The 13514-nt window shown below is 36.4% G+C and overlaps 1 protein-coding gene across 1 annotated transcript in view; it reads left to right on the top strand.

Moving 5' to 3' along the window:
• The window catches only part of COL9A1 (collagen type IX alpha 1 chain), a 126698-nt gene that overhangs the window by 72697 nt on the left and 40487 nt on the right, over positions 1–13514 (top strand). The window contains exons 16-25 of the mRNA XM_075864152.1: positions 219–251; positions 342–398; positions 2811–2864; positions 3399–3452; positions 5904–5957; positions 7586–7639; positions 8567–8620; positions 8863–8916; positions 10232–10285; positions 11729–11782. Coding sequence (XP_075720267.1) covers positions 219–251; positions 342–398; positions 2811–2864; positions 3399–3452; positions 5904–5957; positions 7586–7639; positions 8567–8620; positions 8863–8916; positions 10232–10285; positions 11729–11782 — 522 coding nt within the window. The remainder of the gene's footprint in view (positions 1–218; positions 252–341; positions 399–2810; positions 2865–3398; positions 3453–5903; positions 5958–7585; positions 7640–8566; positions 8621–8862; positions 8917–10231; positions 10286–11728; positions 11783–13514) is intronic.

Genomic DNA, 13514 nt, shown 5'->3' with positions numbered 1-13514 from the left:
TTTAAGCAACATTTCCTCTATAAATGGAGAAATATATTCACAAAACTATGATATCCTGCTAGGAAAAAGTTTTCAGACCCTTAATAATGTGGCTGTAGATGTAACATTGAAGACATTTTATTTTTTTCAGAATTTCAATTACAATTGATTTCTTTGTGTTTTCTGATGTGATGTGTTTCTGACTGACTAAAGAAAACGTCTATTTTTGTTTTCGACAGGGGACAGTTGCTCTGCCTGAAGGAGATCCCCTGGTGAGCCCTGTATGAAAAGCATTAACAGTAGTAGCCGTGCTCTCCTCTCTTTCAATTTGTTATTTATCAAAACTGTTATTTTATTTTCAGTGCCCTAATTCATGCCCACCAGGCCGTCCGGGATATCCAGGTTTGGCTGGAATGAAGGTAAAGAAATGTTCTGAATTAGTTTGTTCGATTGCTAAAGTTGCAAATTAACAGCTGATGAGAATGAATAGCCAAAGAGAAGGACATATTGATTTCTTAAAATTCTATAAAATGTAAATGGCATATGGAATAAGGAAATTAGGAAATAGGGATTTTAGGGCTGTTGACAATGAGAAAGAGCTAGACACAATGAAACTAGAGAACGTAATAGTCAAGATAAAAAGATGGCCAAACTGATGAGAGTGAAGAAATACCTGTATTCTTATGATAGGGGTTCTGAAGATATATGTACCTCGAAAACAAAAGGTCACGTAGTACAAAAACCTCTAATATAGGAGTTAGAGTCAAATGTATTTGGAGTTTGATGGGACCACTCACCCTCTTGGGTTTTGTTGAATTAGGTGCAGCATTATTAGAGACCTTAAGGGTAAGTACACACGCGGCAGATTTGTTGCAGAAATTTCTGAAAATCAGTCCCATACATAAGGTTGTTTCTGCAGAAGTTGCCTGGATTTCTGCATCCCCATTTAGATGAATAGAGCTAATTTTCAGTCGAAGAAGTTTCTACCAAAAATCTGCCGCATGTGAATTTGCTCTAAGGCTGGATTCCAACATCACCTAAACGCTGCGGAATTTCGGCAACAGAATTCTGTGGCGAAAATTTGCAGCATTTGCAGTAGCAGCATAGTAAATGAGATTTTGCAAATCTCAGCACACGCCGCAGAAAAAATATGTATAAAAATCATGTGAAAAATGTTTTGCGGTGCGACTTTCGCGGAGATGCTCCATATTTGGCACATGGACATAAATAGTAAGCATAAATTCTGCAATAGATTTGTTTTCCTGCAGTTCATATTGCGAAAATGCAGTTAAAACTGCTGGGAATCCGCAGGTGCGCACATACTTTGCTATAATCAACCCGCAGCATTTCCGCATCAATATGCGCAGCAAAATATACTATTTGCTGCGGATTTCTGTGACAGATTTATCTGCATTATTTGAGATTCCGCTGCATATTTTAGGTTGCAGAAATCTCGCAGCGTATACTGTGTCTGGGATTATACCCTAACAGATACGTGCTTTTCTAGAATAGGTATACTAACAAATAGATGTGAACGATTGGAGAGTAAAAAAAAAAAAAGTGAAGGACTTTATTATTAGTTACTTTTTTTTTAATATAAATGTTTCCGAGCTCTGTGCATATCATAATAAGGGGTAAAATTACAAAACGAAACATAATACTTACAGTAGATATAATACTGTAGGTAAAGAAGAAGCTGGTAGCTAAGGACAGTTAGTTGAGAGGGGGCTAAGTATTCAATTAGAACCAGTTTTTGAAGAAAAAATAAGTTTTCCTTTAGGGCTTTTTTACACGAGCGTGTTAAACGTCCGTGGGACGGCGGTTGAAACAGCGGCCGTCCCACGGACCTATGTATTTCAATGTGGCCGTTCACACAGCCGTTGTTTCAAAGGACCAAGTAAAGGGTCCGTGCGAAAATAGGACATGTCCGTTCTTTTCACGCATCCCTGCATAGACTCTCAACTATGGGGGATGCGTGACATTGCATCCAGCAGCGCTGAGCACGGATGCACCGCGGACGTGAAAAACTGCCATTTTTCATGTCCGAGATGCGCAGCGCTCGTGTGAATCAGGCCTAAGGCTGAGAGACGAGAAAAGTCTGTGCATGGAATCCGTAAGCCACATCAATGTGCGATGAATGCTGTTAAAGTTGGACCGGTTTTTGCATTGGATATTTAGACCCTGATGGAGAAACTAGATGGGCTTCAGAATATGTTGCATTCAAATTTTTGCTCCTTCTCCATTTAATCCAACACACGACTAAAAGTTCCTTCTTTAGTGAATAGAAACACCATAATTACCAAACCCAGCTGAGATATGGTATATGCTGAATATGTTTTGGTACATTACATTGTAAATATCTTCTAATATATTTTTGATATGTTTAGGAAAATGTTTACCCTCTAAATTTATTCTTAACTTAATGGGGTTGTACATGATTAGAAAAACATGGCCGCTTTCTTCCTGTCCATGGGTTGTATCTGGATTTGCAGCTTAGATTCGCTGTAGTGAATTGAGCTGAGCTGCAATACTACACACAACCTGTGGATAGGAGTGGCGCTGTTTTTGGAAGAACGCAGACATGTTTTTCTAATCCTTTACAAACTTTTAGGGACTTTTTTGAATAATTTTTGTCCACTGATGTAACAAACTGCTAGCTCTAAGAAGGGAAGAAATTGATGAACACTTTCTTTCTTTTGTACCCATGCAGTTATCTGTGTTAATATAAACCTGTAGGACAGAAGGCAAGATACATGCGTATAACCATGAAACATTTATATTTAATGAAAACATTGTATTTATTTTTATGTGTATTATGTTCCTAATCTTAGGGCCACAAAGGTGTGTTAGGAGAAGCTGGTGAACCTGGAAAACAAGGTCATAAGGTAAGAACGAATTCAATTGAATTTAGGTTATAACCCTACATTAGATTTTTAGTTTTCAAGTCCAGTAAGTTATAAAAAAATCAAATAATGACAGGGTCGCAATTTATTTCTTACAATTCTACAGTACCATTTATTATAATCATGAGATATTGATTTAGTAAGAGGTACAAGTGCATCCCATATTCTACCACTGTACATTGTCAAATTGTGTCTCGTATTGCATGGACCTTCTGTAATTGTAATGTAGGTTCTATTCATCTATTGCTCTGGAATATAATAACCTCAGCTGCTGCATTGCTGCATTACTATGTGAGAGCTGGTAGACTTCTGAATAAGTGCTAAGTACCTATCTTGGACGTGAACGTAACACGACTGTCTCACTTACATTCCTGTGTGCCAATGCTCCAGTTCTTAGGCAATGTACGTGTAGCTCAATTTCTGACTGAAATTTGTTTCATTGAGATGTCTATATTGCTTAGAATAATAAAGCTTTTCATTTAGACTCTAATTTTGAATATTATTATTTCATTCCAGGGAGAAGAAGGGGAACAAGGAGAGATTGGTGACATTGGTGCCCAAGGACCTCCAGTAAAGCTCTTTTATTTTTAAATATATATATATATATAGCATTTAATAATCCACACATGATTCATTTTGCACAGGGACAACATTATGATGTGAAGATGGGAGCCAAACCAGAAGGGGGCATAGTATGGCTAGGTTGGGCTTCATAATAGAGTGTTTATTATTGACACGGCGCCTCAAAAAACTCAGATCGGCCCCATCGCCATTTCACATGGAAACCACCTTAAGTCTCACGTAACCCTACTTTCCTACAAGGGATGAGCATGTGTTGTTGCTGTGTCCACCTGCCCTTCCTCTGGGTAAAAAGGAGGTGGAGATTTTTGGTTCACTTGATGTTTTAGTGAACATTCTAGACTATACTGCGGACATTTCCGTTCTGACTGGAGTTTTGCTTTTAGAATTGCTAGATGTTTTTTTGTTTTTTTCCTGATCCACCAAACTGGTGTGTGGGAGAAGAGCACGATTGCGGCTCAGGACAGGACCTAACTTAAATGTTTGTAGACTGAAGAATGGATATAATTTTATGACTAGACAATTATAAACTGCATTGTATTAGTCAGTCGATTAGAATATTTTAGAGCCACCATCTGTATGATATGACAATTACGATCTTACAGTACAATATTATGCAAATTAGCTCCTCTCCCGAAGAAGGAAAATATAATATTAACTGATTCACAGGAAGGGACTTTTAACACTAAGGACATGTCTGAATAAGCAATTTATATAATTTATATTTATAATACAAAATTTATAAACTAATGTGTTTGCACATATAAAAATGTATCCATTATAGTTTACTATAGAATAAAACAAGATACAGTGAAGGAAATAAGTATTTGATCCCTTGCTGATTTTGTAAGTTTGCCCACTGTCAAAGACATGAACAGTCTAGAATTTTTAGGCTAGGTTAATTTTACCAGTGAGAGATAGATTATATAAAAAAAATAAAAAAAAAATAACATTGTCAAAATTATATATATTTATTTGTATTGTGCACAGAGAAATAAGTATTTGATCCCTTTGGCAAACAAGACTTAATACTTGGTGGCAAAACCCTTGTTGGCAAGCACAGCAGTCAGACACTTTTAGTAGTTGATGATGAGTTTTGCAGACATGTTAGATGGAATTTTGTCCCACTCCTCTTTGCAGATCATCTGTAAATCATTAAGATTTCGAGGCTGTCGCTTGGCAACTCGGATCTTCAGCTCCCTCCATACGTTTTCGATGGGATTTAGTCTGGAGACTGGCTAGGCCACTCCATGACCTTAATGTGCTTCTTTTTGAGCCACTCCTTTGTTGCCTTGGCTGTATGTTTCGGGTAATTGTCGTGCTGGAAGACCCAGCCACGAGCCATTTTTAATGTCCTGGTGGAGGGAAGGAGGTTGTCACTCAGGATTTGACGGTACATGGCTCCATCCATTCTCCCATTGATGCGGTGAAGTAGTCCTGTGCCCTTAGCAGAGAAACACCCCCAAAACATAATGTTTCCACCTCCATGCTTGACAGTGGGGACGGTGTTCTTTGGGTCATAGGCAGCATTTCTCTTCCTCCAAACATGGCGAGTTGAGTTAATGCCAAAGAGCTAAATTTTAGTCTCATCTGACCACAGCACCTTCTCCTAATCACTCTCAGAATCATCCAGATGTTCATTTGCAAACTTCAGACGGCCCTGTACATGTGCCTTCTTGAGCAGGGGGACCTTGCGGGCACTGTAGGATTTTAATCCATTACGGCGTAATGTGTTACCAATGGTTTTCTTGGTGACTGTAGTCCCAGCTGCCTTGAGATCATTAACAAGTTCCCCCCATGTAGTTTTCGGCTGAGCTCTCACCTTCCTCAGGATCAAGGATACCCCACGAGGTGAGATTTTGCATGGAGCCCCAGATCGATGTCGATTGACAGTCATTTTGTATGTCTTCCATTTTCTTACTATTGCACCAATAGTTGTCTCCTTCTCACCCAGAATCTTACTTATGATTTTGTAGCCCATTCCAGCCTTGTGCAGGTCTATGATATTGTCCCTGACATCCTTAGAAAGCTCTTTGGTCTTGCCCATGTTGTAGAGGCTAGAGTCAGACTGATTAATTGAGTCTGTGGACTGGAGTCTTTTATACAGGTGACCATGTAAGACAGCTGTCTATAATGCAGGCACCAAGTTGATTTGGAGCGTGTAACTGGTCTGGAGGAGGCTGAACTCTTAATGGTTGGTAGGGGATCAAATACTTATTTCTCTGTGCACAATGCAAATAAATATATATAATTTTGACAATGTGATTTTCTTTTTTTTTTTTTATATAATCTATCTCTCACTGGTAAAATTAACCTAGCCTAAAAATTGTAGACTGTTCATGACTTTGACAGTGGGCAAACTTACAAAATCAGCAAGGGATCAAATACTTATTTCCTCCACTGTAAGGCTTACTTCATATTTATATTTATGTGTTATTTTAGGGACCACAAGGTTTAAGAGGAATTACGGGAATAACAGGACCAAAAGGTGGCAAGGTAAGTGTAGATATCATTCGAATGCAGAATGATGTCACATCAGTTTTAAAGCAGTCAAGCATGCAAGTCTGTTGTTCCACTAGGGAGAAGTTCAATTAAATATACAAATACTATTGTAATAAAATTTCTCATGCCTGACATTAAATTTTATTAGTCAGACTGTGCAAAAATGTTTAATATTTCAAGACAGGAAGCAGGAGGTAATAAACTATTATATAAGACTTATAAAACTTTAAAACAAATGAAAGCACATGGATTGAATCCTGCCCTGCGATATTATGAAAGCCTTTCCCCAAGAAAATTGGCAAAGACTTTCCTAACTTCTTAAAGGGGTTGTGCCAGAATCGACAATTATTACCTTTCCACATGATAGCTGATAATTGTCTGATCGCTGGCGGCAGACGAGCATGTGCGCTATTGTTCTATTTAAAGTTTTTGGGACTGACGGAAAAAGCTGAAGAAGAAAGCCCCTTGTCATTGCAGGGGATGCAGTGAGGAGGGACGATGAGTTAGAGATTCCGATTCTAGTGATTGATAGCAGTACCAGCGGTGGGGCCCCCAGCAATCAGACAATAATCATTTATCCTGAGCATAGGTGATAATTGAAGAATTCGGCTACAACCCCTTTAAGATGGGGTCTAATCTTGTCTTCGGCTCACATATACCACTCCTGCTCTATGGGCTAAGGCGGTTCACACAGGCTGTGGTGCAGTTGCCACACGGTTTTCGTTTCAATGTTTTTTATTGACATTGTTTTTGTATATAAAAGGAGCAATAAACATATACAAGTTTCAATCGCCAAGCATAATACATCTCAGTTGGGAATAGAAAGGCATCTATATTTACAATTGAACAGTGAATATAGAAGAAGTTACATATAATATTAAGGTAACAAAGGAATAATTAAGAATAACAGTAGTGCAGACGTTGCCACAGTTTATTTTAACCATAACTAGGAAACGATTTTCATGAGATGAGAAGTATAAAGAAAATCAAGTTTGATGCACATACCTCCCCAGATAAAATAATTGTGGTGGCTTTCATCTAATTCTTGTTCAAATATTATATTCTTGTTTTAAAATTTTCTCTTTAATATCTCAGACCTGGTCTCTGTCTGACATGGGCCGTGTAAACAAGCACCAGTCAACTAGACAGCTCGTTCATCGGCACTCGCTTGCTCCTATCACACAGAGCAATGGTTGGATATGTATAGAGATGAGCGCTCGTTACTCCGATCGTTCGTCCCCATACATTTGTATTATGTCGATAGCAGATCTCCCTGCATAACACAGGCAGATTTGCTGCCGACAACAATGGTTTTTAATTCTGTATAAAAGGGCAGATCATCCGATGAATGAGCGTTTGCTCATTCATCGGCTGATTGTTGCCCTGATTACACAGGGCAATGATCGGGAATGAGCGTTCATATAAATGCTCATTTGCCCGAGCATTGGCCCATGTAATAGGCCCTTAAGACTAGTATTACACTGACTAATCTATGACAAAGCATTATATATAGTAGTGGTTAAGAAGCTAAATGTTCTTCACACGCAAATATCTTTCAGCTTCTGTAGATATTGCAATATATAACTTAATAATGATTTTCATAATGTTTATCTACTTTTTAGGGTGCTCGTGGAACAGATGGAGAGCCTGGTCCTCAAGGGGTTGCTGGTGCATCTGTGAGTTCTGCTGTTAGATAAATCATTATTGAATTGGCTGTGAATATGTTGCATATTACATCTCCCTTTTAGCATAATCTTTATTGCTGTCAGTAAAGTTTTTGGTGTCGATGTTTTAGCCCTTCCTAGAAACACACTCCTAGATCCTTTAAAGTTACATTGTGTAAGTTACAATATACAGAGTTTCAATCGATTTAATCCATTTTATATATATATATATATATATATATATATATATATATATATATATAGATGACACATTCATATATTTTACAAAGCAAAGTTACGAAATGACAGAAATTTTGTCGTTTATTGTCCATTCATGGCTATCATAAGACTATACATTGCTTCATTATGTGACAGCATATAAAAACAGCAATAAAAGTCATTGTGTTTCAAGCTATTTTATTCTGTATATGTCTAAATACAATATGGTGTAACTGGTGTTCTGGAAAATGACTTACTTTTTTGTGTAGCCCCTTCCATTATTCATCTTACTATAATGCTTTCCATTTTAAAATCTTCTACACATACCTACAATATAGTATAACATCCAACAACTTTTGAGACTAAAACATTTTTTAGATAACCTTGCAAGGATTGAAATATTCATCATATTTGGGATCATATTTATATAGTCAAATACACAATACACTCTTATGTTTCAATAGTTTTTTTATTCAAATTTAAAAACATTATATTGTTTTAATATAGTGTACATAAAGTGATGGATAGATTGTATTACTTTACCAATACAGTAGCAAATTGTACAATGACAACTTTCAACCTTGTATTAGAAAATACATAGGGCTAGATTATGCCGACAGTTGAACATAATACTGCAAGATATACACTCTTTCAGGTATTCAGCATATCAGAAAGGACTTGACATGCAGAAATACAAACTTTTTTTTCTATTTTCATCAGGGTGACCTAGGTCAGAGAGGTTCAATAGGAGAAGCTGGGCCAAAAGGTGATAGAGTAAGTATATTATTACTATATTTATATTTTATTAATGACTAAACACATGCCAGTCCATGAAAAACAATACCAGTTGGAACTAAATCTAATAAACATTTTATACATTTTTTTATTTTACGATTTGTCTTACTGGTTGTAGTGTCTCTGAAAGATTTTACATGTTTGTAATGTGATTCTAAAATACTTTTTTGGAGTCAGAAATGTTTGAGGAAGTATTGCAATAAGAAATATTTATCTTGCAGGGACCTGCTGGACCAAGAGGTATAACTGGAATGCCAGGTTCAAAAGGGGAATCGGTAGGTATATACCATAGTGCTCTTTTTAGATGAAAATATAATTCCGAAGTATTTGGACACCCGTTTCAGCCGCACTCATTGCTAAAAGTTCATAAAATTAAGCAATGGAGTAATGGAATCTCCATTGACAAACATTAGTAGTAGAATGGATCATACTGAAGAATCCAGTAACATTCAAAGTGCTACTGACAAAGAATCCCATATTGCCAACCAATGTGTTCATCAAATTCCTCCCCAGTTAGAGCTGAGGCCGCACATGATCATATATCTGGAGTAGTGAATCATGCAGCGCATAAAAAAATCATCTGTCCATGCCTGCAGCACTCACAAAGACTTTGTAAAACAAAGTGTGCACAAGAAATCTTCTTCATGAAGTTTTAATGGCATTAGCTGAAGTAGCTTACAGGTAACGCCCATTGGACTATTGAGCAGTGAAAACATGTTTTCTGAAGTATCTGACAATCTCATGGATGAATATGGGTTTTGCAGCTACGAGAAAAATGTAAAGCATAGCGGCAACTAAAAAGTGTTATGGTGGAAGAATAAAGGTCTGGAGATGTTTTTCATGGTCAATGCTGGACTCCTTAGTTTCACTGATTGGAAATCTTATTGCTACAGCATACAGGAATATTCCGTAGATTTGTGTGCTTACAACTTTCTTGAAACACTCATTGGAAGGCCCTTTCTTGTTTCTTCCTGGCAATGAGTTCTGTAAAATGTGTTTGCTAAGTTTAATACAGAAGCGCTTGGCTAACCTGAGCAAAGCCCTAAACTTAATACCAATAAACAACTTTGGGATGAACTGGAATGTTATTTACAAGCAAGACCTTATCACCGAACATGAATAAAAAACTTTTGCAATGATATTGTGGCTGAATAGACAAGAATTTCCACAGGCATGGTTAAAAATCTAGTAAAAAGACTGCACTAATAGACTATTAGTAACTACACTGTGCTGAATGTTAATAAATATATCAGTAGAACACTTTATAATAAATGACCGAAGGCAGAAAGTAACAGATAACCGCATATTAGTAAATAGGGTCATCATTGCAGAATTGATTTTAATATTGATCCAAGGCAAGATTGAATAATAGTATTCATGCACATTTATTTTTAAGTAATGATAACCAATATTTATAAAAAGTGTTGACAACTTTCACTCAGATACCCATAAAAACATACTGTTAGGTAAACTGGTTTCCTATTAATATTACTGGATCTAGAATGTATATGTGTGAGATAGGAAAATTTGATTGTGAGCCCCACGGGGATAGGACATTTCCCGTTTACTAAGAACATGTCTTTCCTCTAGGGATTGCCAGGCGTTGATGGCCGTGATGGAATCCCTGGAATGCCAGGATCAAAGGTAATGATGAAGAATGAACTTAGTATTGCACTGTATTAGTGGCTTATTGGGTTCCAAAGTAAAACAGACACCATAGAATATGTTACAATGAACAAAACCTTTATCTGTCCTATTAGAGTTAATGGTTGTAAGATCAAATAAATGAAGATAATCTGTGCACAGTTTGTCTAAGTTCATGTTTGTTTTTTACACATTATAGTAAAAGCAAAAATGATATGGACATAGTTTGATCACTTACATTGACACAAAAATAATTCTTCGGAGTGGCACTTATCCTCTCAGCACCTCATTGCAGTCACTGATAATAATGCCGTCATATATCAAGTAGACGGCATTAATGTCATGAAACACATGACTTATTTAATATCCCATTCTATAATGCTTATGCCAAATGAAATGAGTGTTATAAAGAGTGGAATGTTTGATACAGATTTCTAAAACTGACAAGGTTAATGACAGCTTAGAAGTGTCACCAGTCTATGAATAGAACTTGATTTATCCTTGCCATTATTATACCATTAGAACCTATTCTGGCATTACGTACTGATGATAATGACCTAAAAGAGGTATAAAACACATAATACAATGATCTTACAGGCCAATAACCAATATGATACCTTCAGCTATTAACATGATTAAATGTACATGTTTTGCTTTGATTCATGTTAATGAAATTTTAATTCTTCAAATATGGTTTACACATTTATAAATACAGTGGTAAAAATTAAAAACATGTTATCTGAAAACAGTCAGCTTCAAGGTGCAAGTGCGAACACTTGGAACAACATAGTACATAAACTCAAAGCACATGTCAATCAATCTCAATATCTTACAAGCATGATTAATATGCCCAGTGACAAATTCATTCATTTTTCTACATGCTCTATATATTTGTTTGTTATAGTAGCTGCTTTCTAATTTGGTATCCACCACATATATATTAAGAGTAAACTTGTGCATAGAAGCTTATAAATTAGCAACACATAACCATGCAGCCAATGTTTCCCCAATGGCAATACAACTAGAAGTACCTGATATCATGGTGGTTTCCTTATAGTAGATTATTAGTAGTTTTGAAGGGTCTTGATGGGTCATCCAGCCCAATGATTTACCATCATCCAAATCAATCCCGTCCATCTACTCCACAACCAATTTTGTACCTCTAAAACCATCCTTCACCAACAACGTCCTGTCAATTTTGTAAGATTGATTTTCAACGCACCAGGTAGGCATCAAGACGCAGCTTCACCATATTAAATGTAGAAGAAATGGACCTTTATCAGGTGAAGCTACTTCTTCATGCATGCCTGGTGCCGTGGTATCTATCCATTTATCTATTGCCTAAGTTTTCCCCCCTTCTGCTGTTTTTCTCAAGTTAATCAATTCAACTTTATCAACTTTAACATAATTTTTGTATTTTACATCTCATATGTTTATTTTTAGGGTGACTCTGCAGAACCTGGAGCCCCAGGAGAAGCAGGTCTTCAAGGATTGCCAGTAAGTTTGTACCTGATATATATTGTATTATGGTATTAATACCACATTGTGGTAAATCTTACTTGTGTCACTAGTACTGACATCTGCCATAGTATACTGCCTCCCACAAACTTTACAAAATATATTTTCTGTAACAGTTTTCTATTTTCACTGAGATGTATTTGTGGACCATTTTTGGTCACTACTTTCTACCTGTTTATTAATATGTTATCATATAATTTAAAACCCAATAAAAATCTTTATTGCAAAAGAAAAAGAAGTAGGGTGCTAATAATTCTAAGCCTGTTTATAACCAGAGCTATACCTTTAATTATAAACATTTCATGGCTGCTCAATTGTTTTTCCATCCTGGATTGACAATTTAATAGTCTTGTTCAGAACATTTCTAGATTATCCTTGCATTCTAGTCCATATAGTATAAACCTGGTGAAGGGCATGTCATTTCTGCTTTATAGATATACCTCATTCACCGATTAATCGTTTGACCAAGGGAAGTGAAAACTACTTAGACAATATTTCTGGCTTGACTTTTGTTTTCTTTTTTTATGTCCAATAGCTATTGACTTTATAACCTAACTTGGATCTTTGTACACAGTTCTCACTACTATGGCATCTTATGTTATGTTATGTTATTGTTTACCTGTTTACATCGACATGTAAAAATAACTAGTTAGTTTCTATCTATATAAGGAAAAACTAAATTTATATGTACTCTTTTATTGCACAGTTTTGCTCTTATTAAAGTAATGTTTCCTTCTCATAAAGAGATTACATATCGGTAGTCGGACCCCCTCCGATCCTAGAGGGGCCGCAGTGCTGGTTTGTTGCTGCATCCCATTCACTGTTTTCCTATGCACGGCACGCTCCCAGTCGCCCGCTATGTAGGGTACTGCAGCACAGCTATATTCAACTAAATGTTTCAGTTGGTGGTCGGAATTGCCGCTGTGCAGGGGAATATTTGAAGGGGATGCAGCTCCTTCATTCTCAGGATTGTGGGGGCCCTGGCAGTCAGATCTCCACCGATTAGTATTTACTGCCATATCTTAGTGGTATGCCATCCCTTTATGAGATGGGAAAACCCTGTTAGTTAAAAGTACAAGAGGCTCCAGAAAACTCAATAAAATGAAGAACCTTATACATTGAGATTTGAACATCCTATAATTGAAACACAGTTTACACTGATGGAGATCATTACAGTCATCTACCACTAAACCTTAATACTTTGACAGATACTTGTAGAAAAGCCTAAATAATTTTCACAGAAAAATAATTATCACTTGCTTCTTTCAACACATCACTTCCAACTGCAGTCACCGCATATGAGATAATTATCTTTCTCACTGTGACAGGGGTATAGTTGGCAGATATTGTATAGGTTGAAAGGAATAGACATGCACAAACAAGTTTTCAATCCTGTATTTTTAGAACCAAAGTTCATAATGAGTAAATATATGGGTAATTTAGTGTGATAGAAGCATATTAAAAACAGGGATTTCCATGGAATGATTTGTACAGGGAATGTTGCAAGTATGAGAAAATGTTAACTTTTATTCATTCATTCATTCATTCATTCATTTATTATTTATTTACTTATGTACAAGGGCATATGTAAAAATCAAAATTGAGATATATATATATATATATATATATATATATATATGCAATGGGTCATCAGGGGCAGAGAGAGGGCACCATTTAAAGATCAAAGTGGAACTTGTTAACTTTATCACAG

The sequence above is a fragment of the Rhinoderma darwinii genome, chromosome 4 (assembly GCF_050947455.1).
Source record: "Rhinoderma darwinii isolate aRhiDar2 chromosome 4, aRhiDar2.hap1, whole genome shotgun sequence".
NCBI classification, from domain to species: Eukaryota; Metazoa; Chordata; class Amphibia; order Anura; family Rhinodermatidae; genus Rhinoderma; species Rhinoderma darwinii.
Note: the sequence above shows the minus strand (reverse complement) of the source record. Positions and strands in the feature narration are given on the sequence as shown.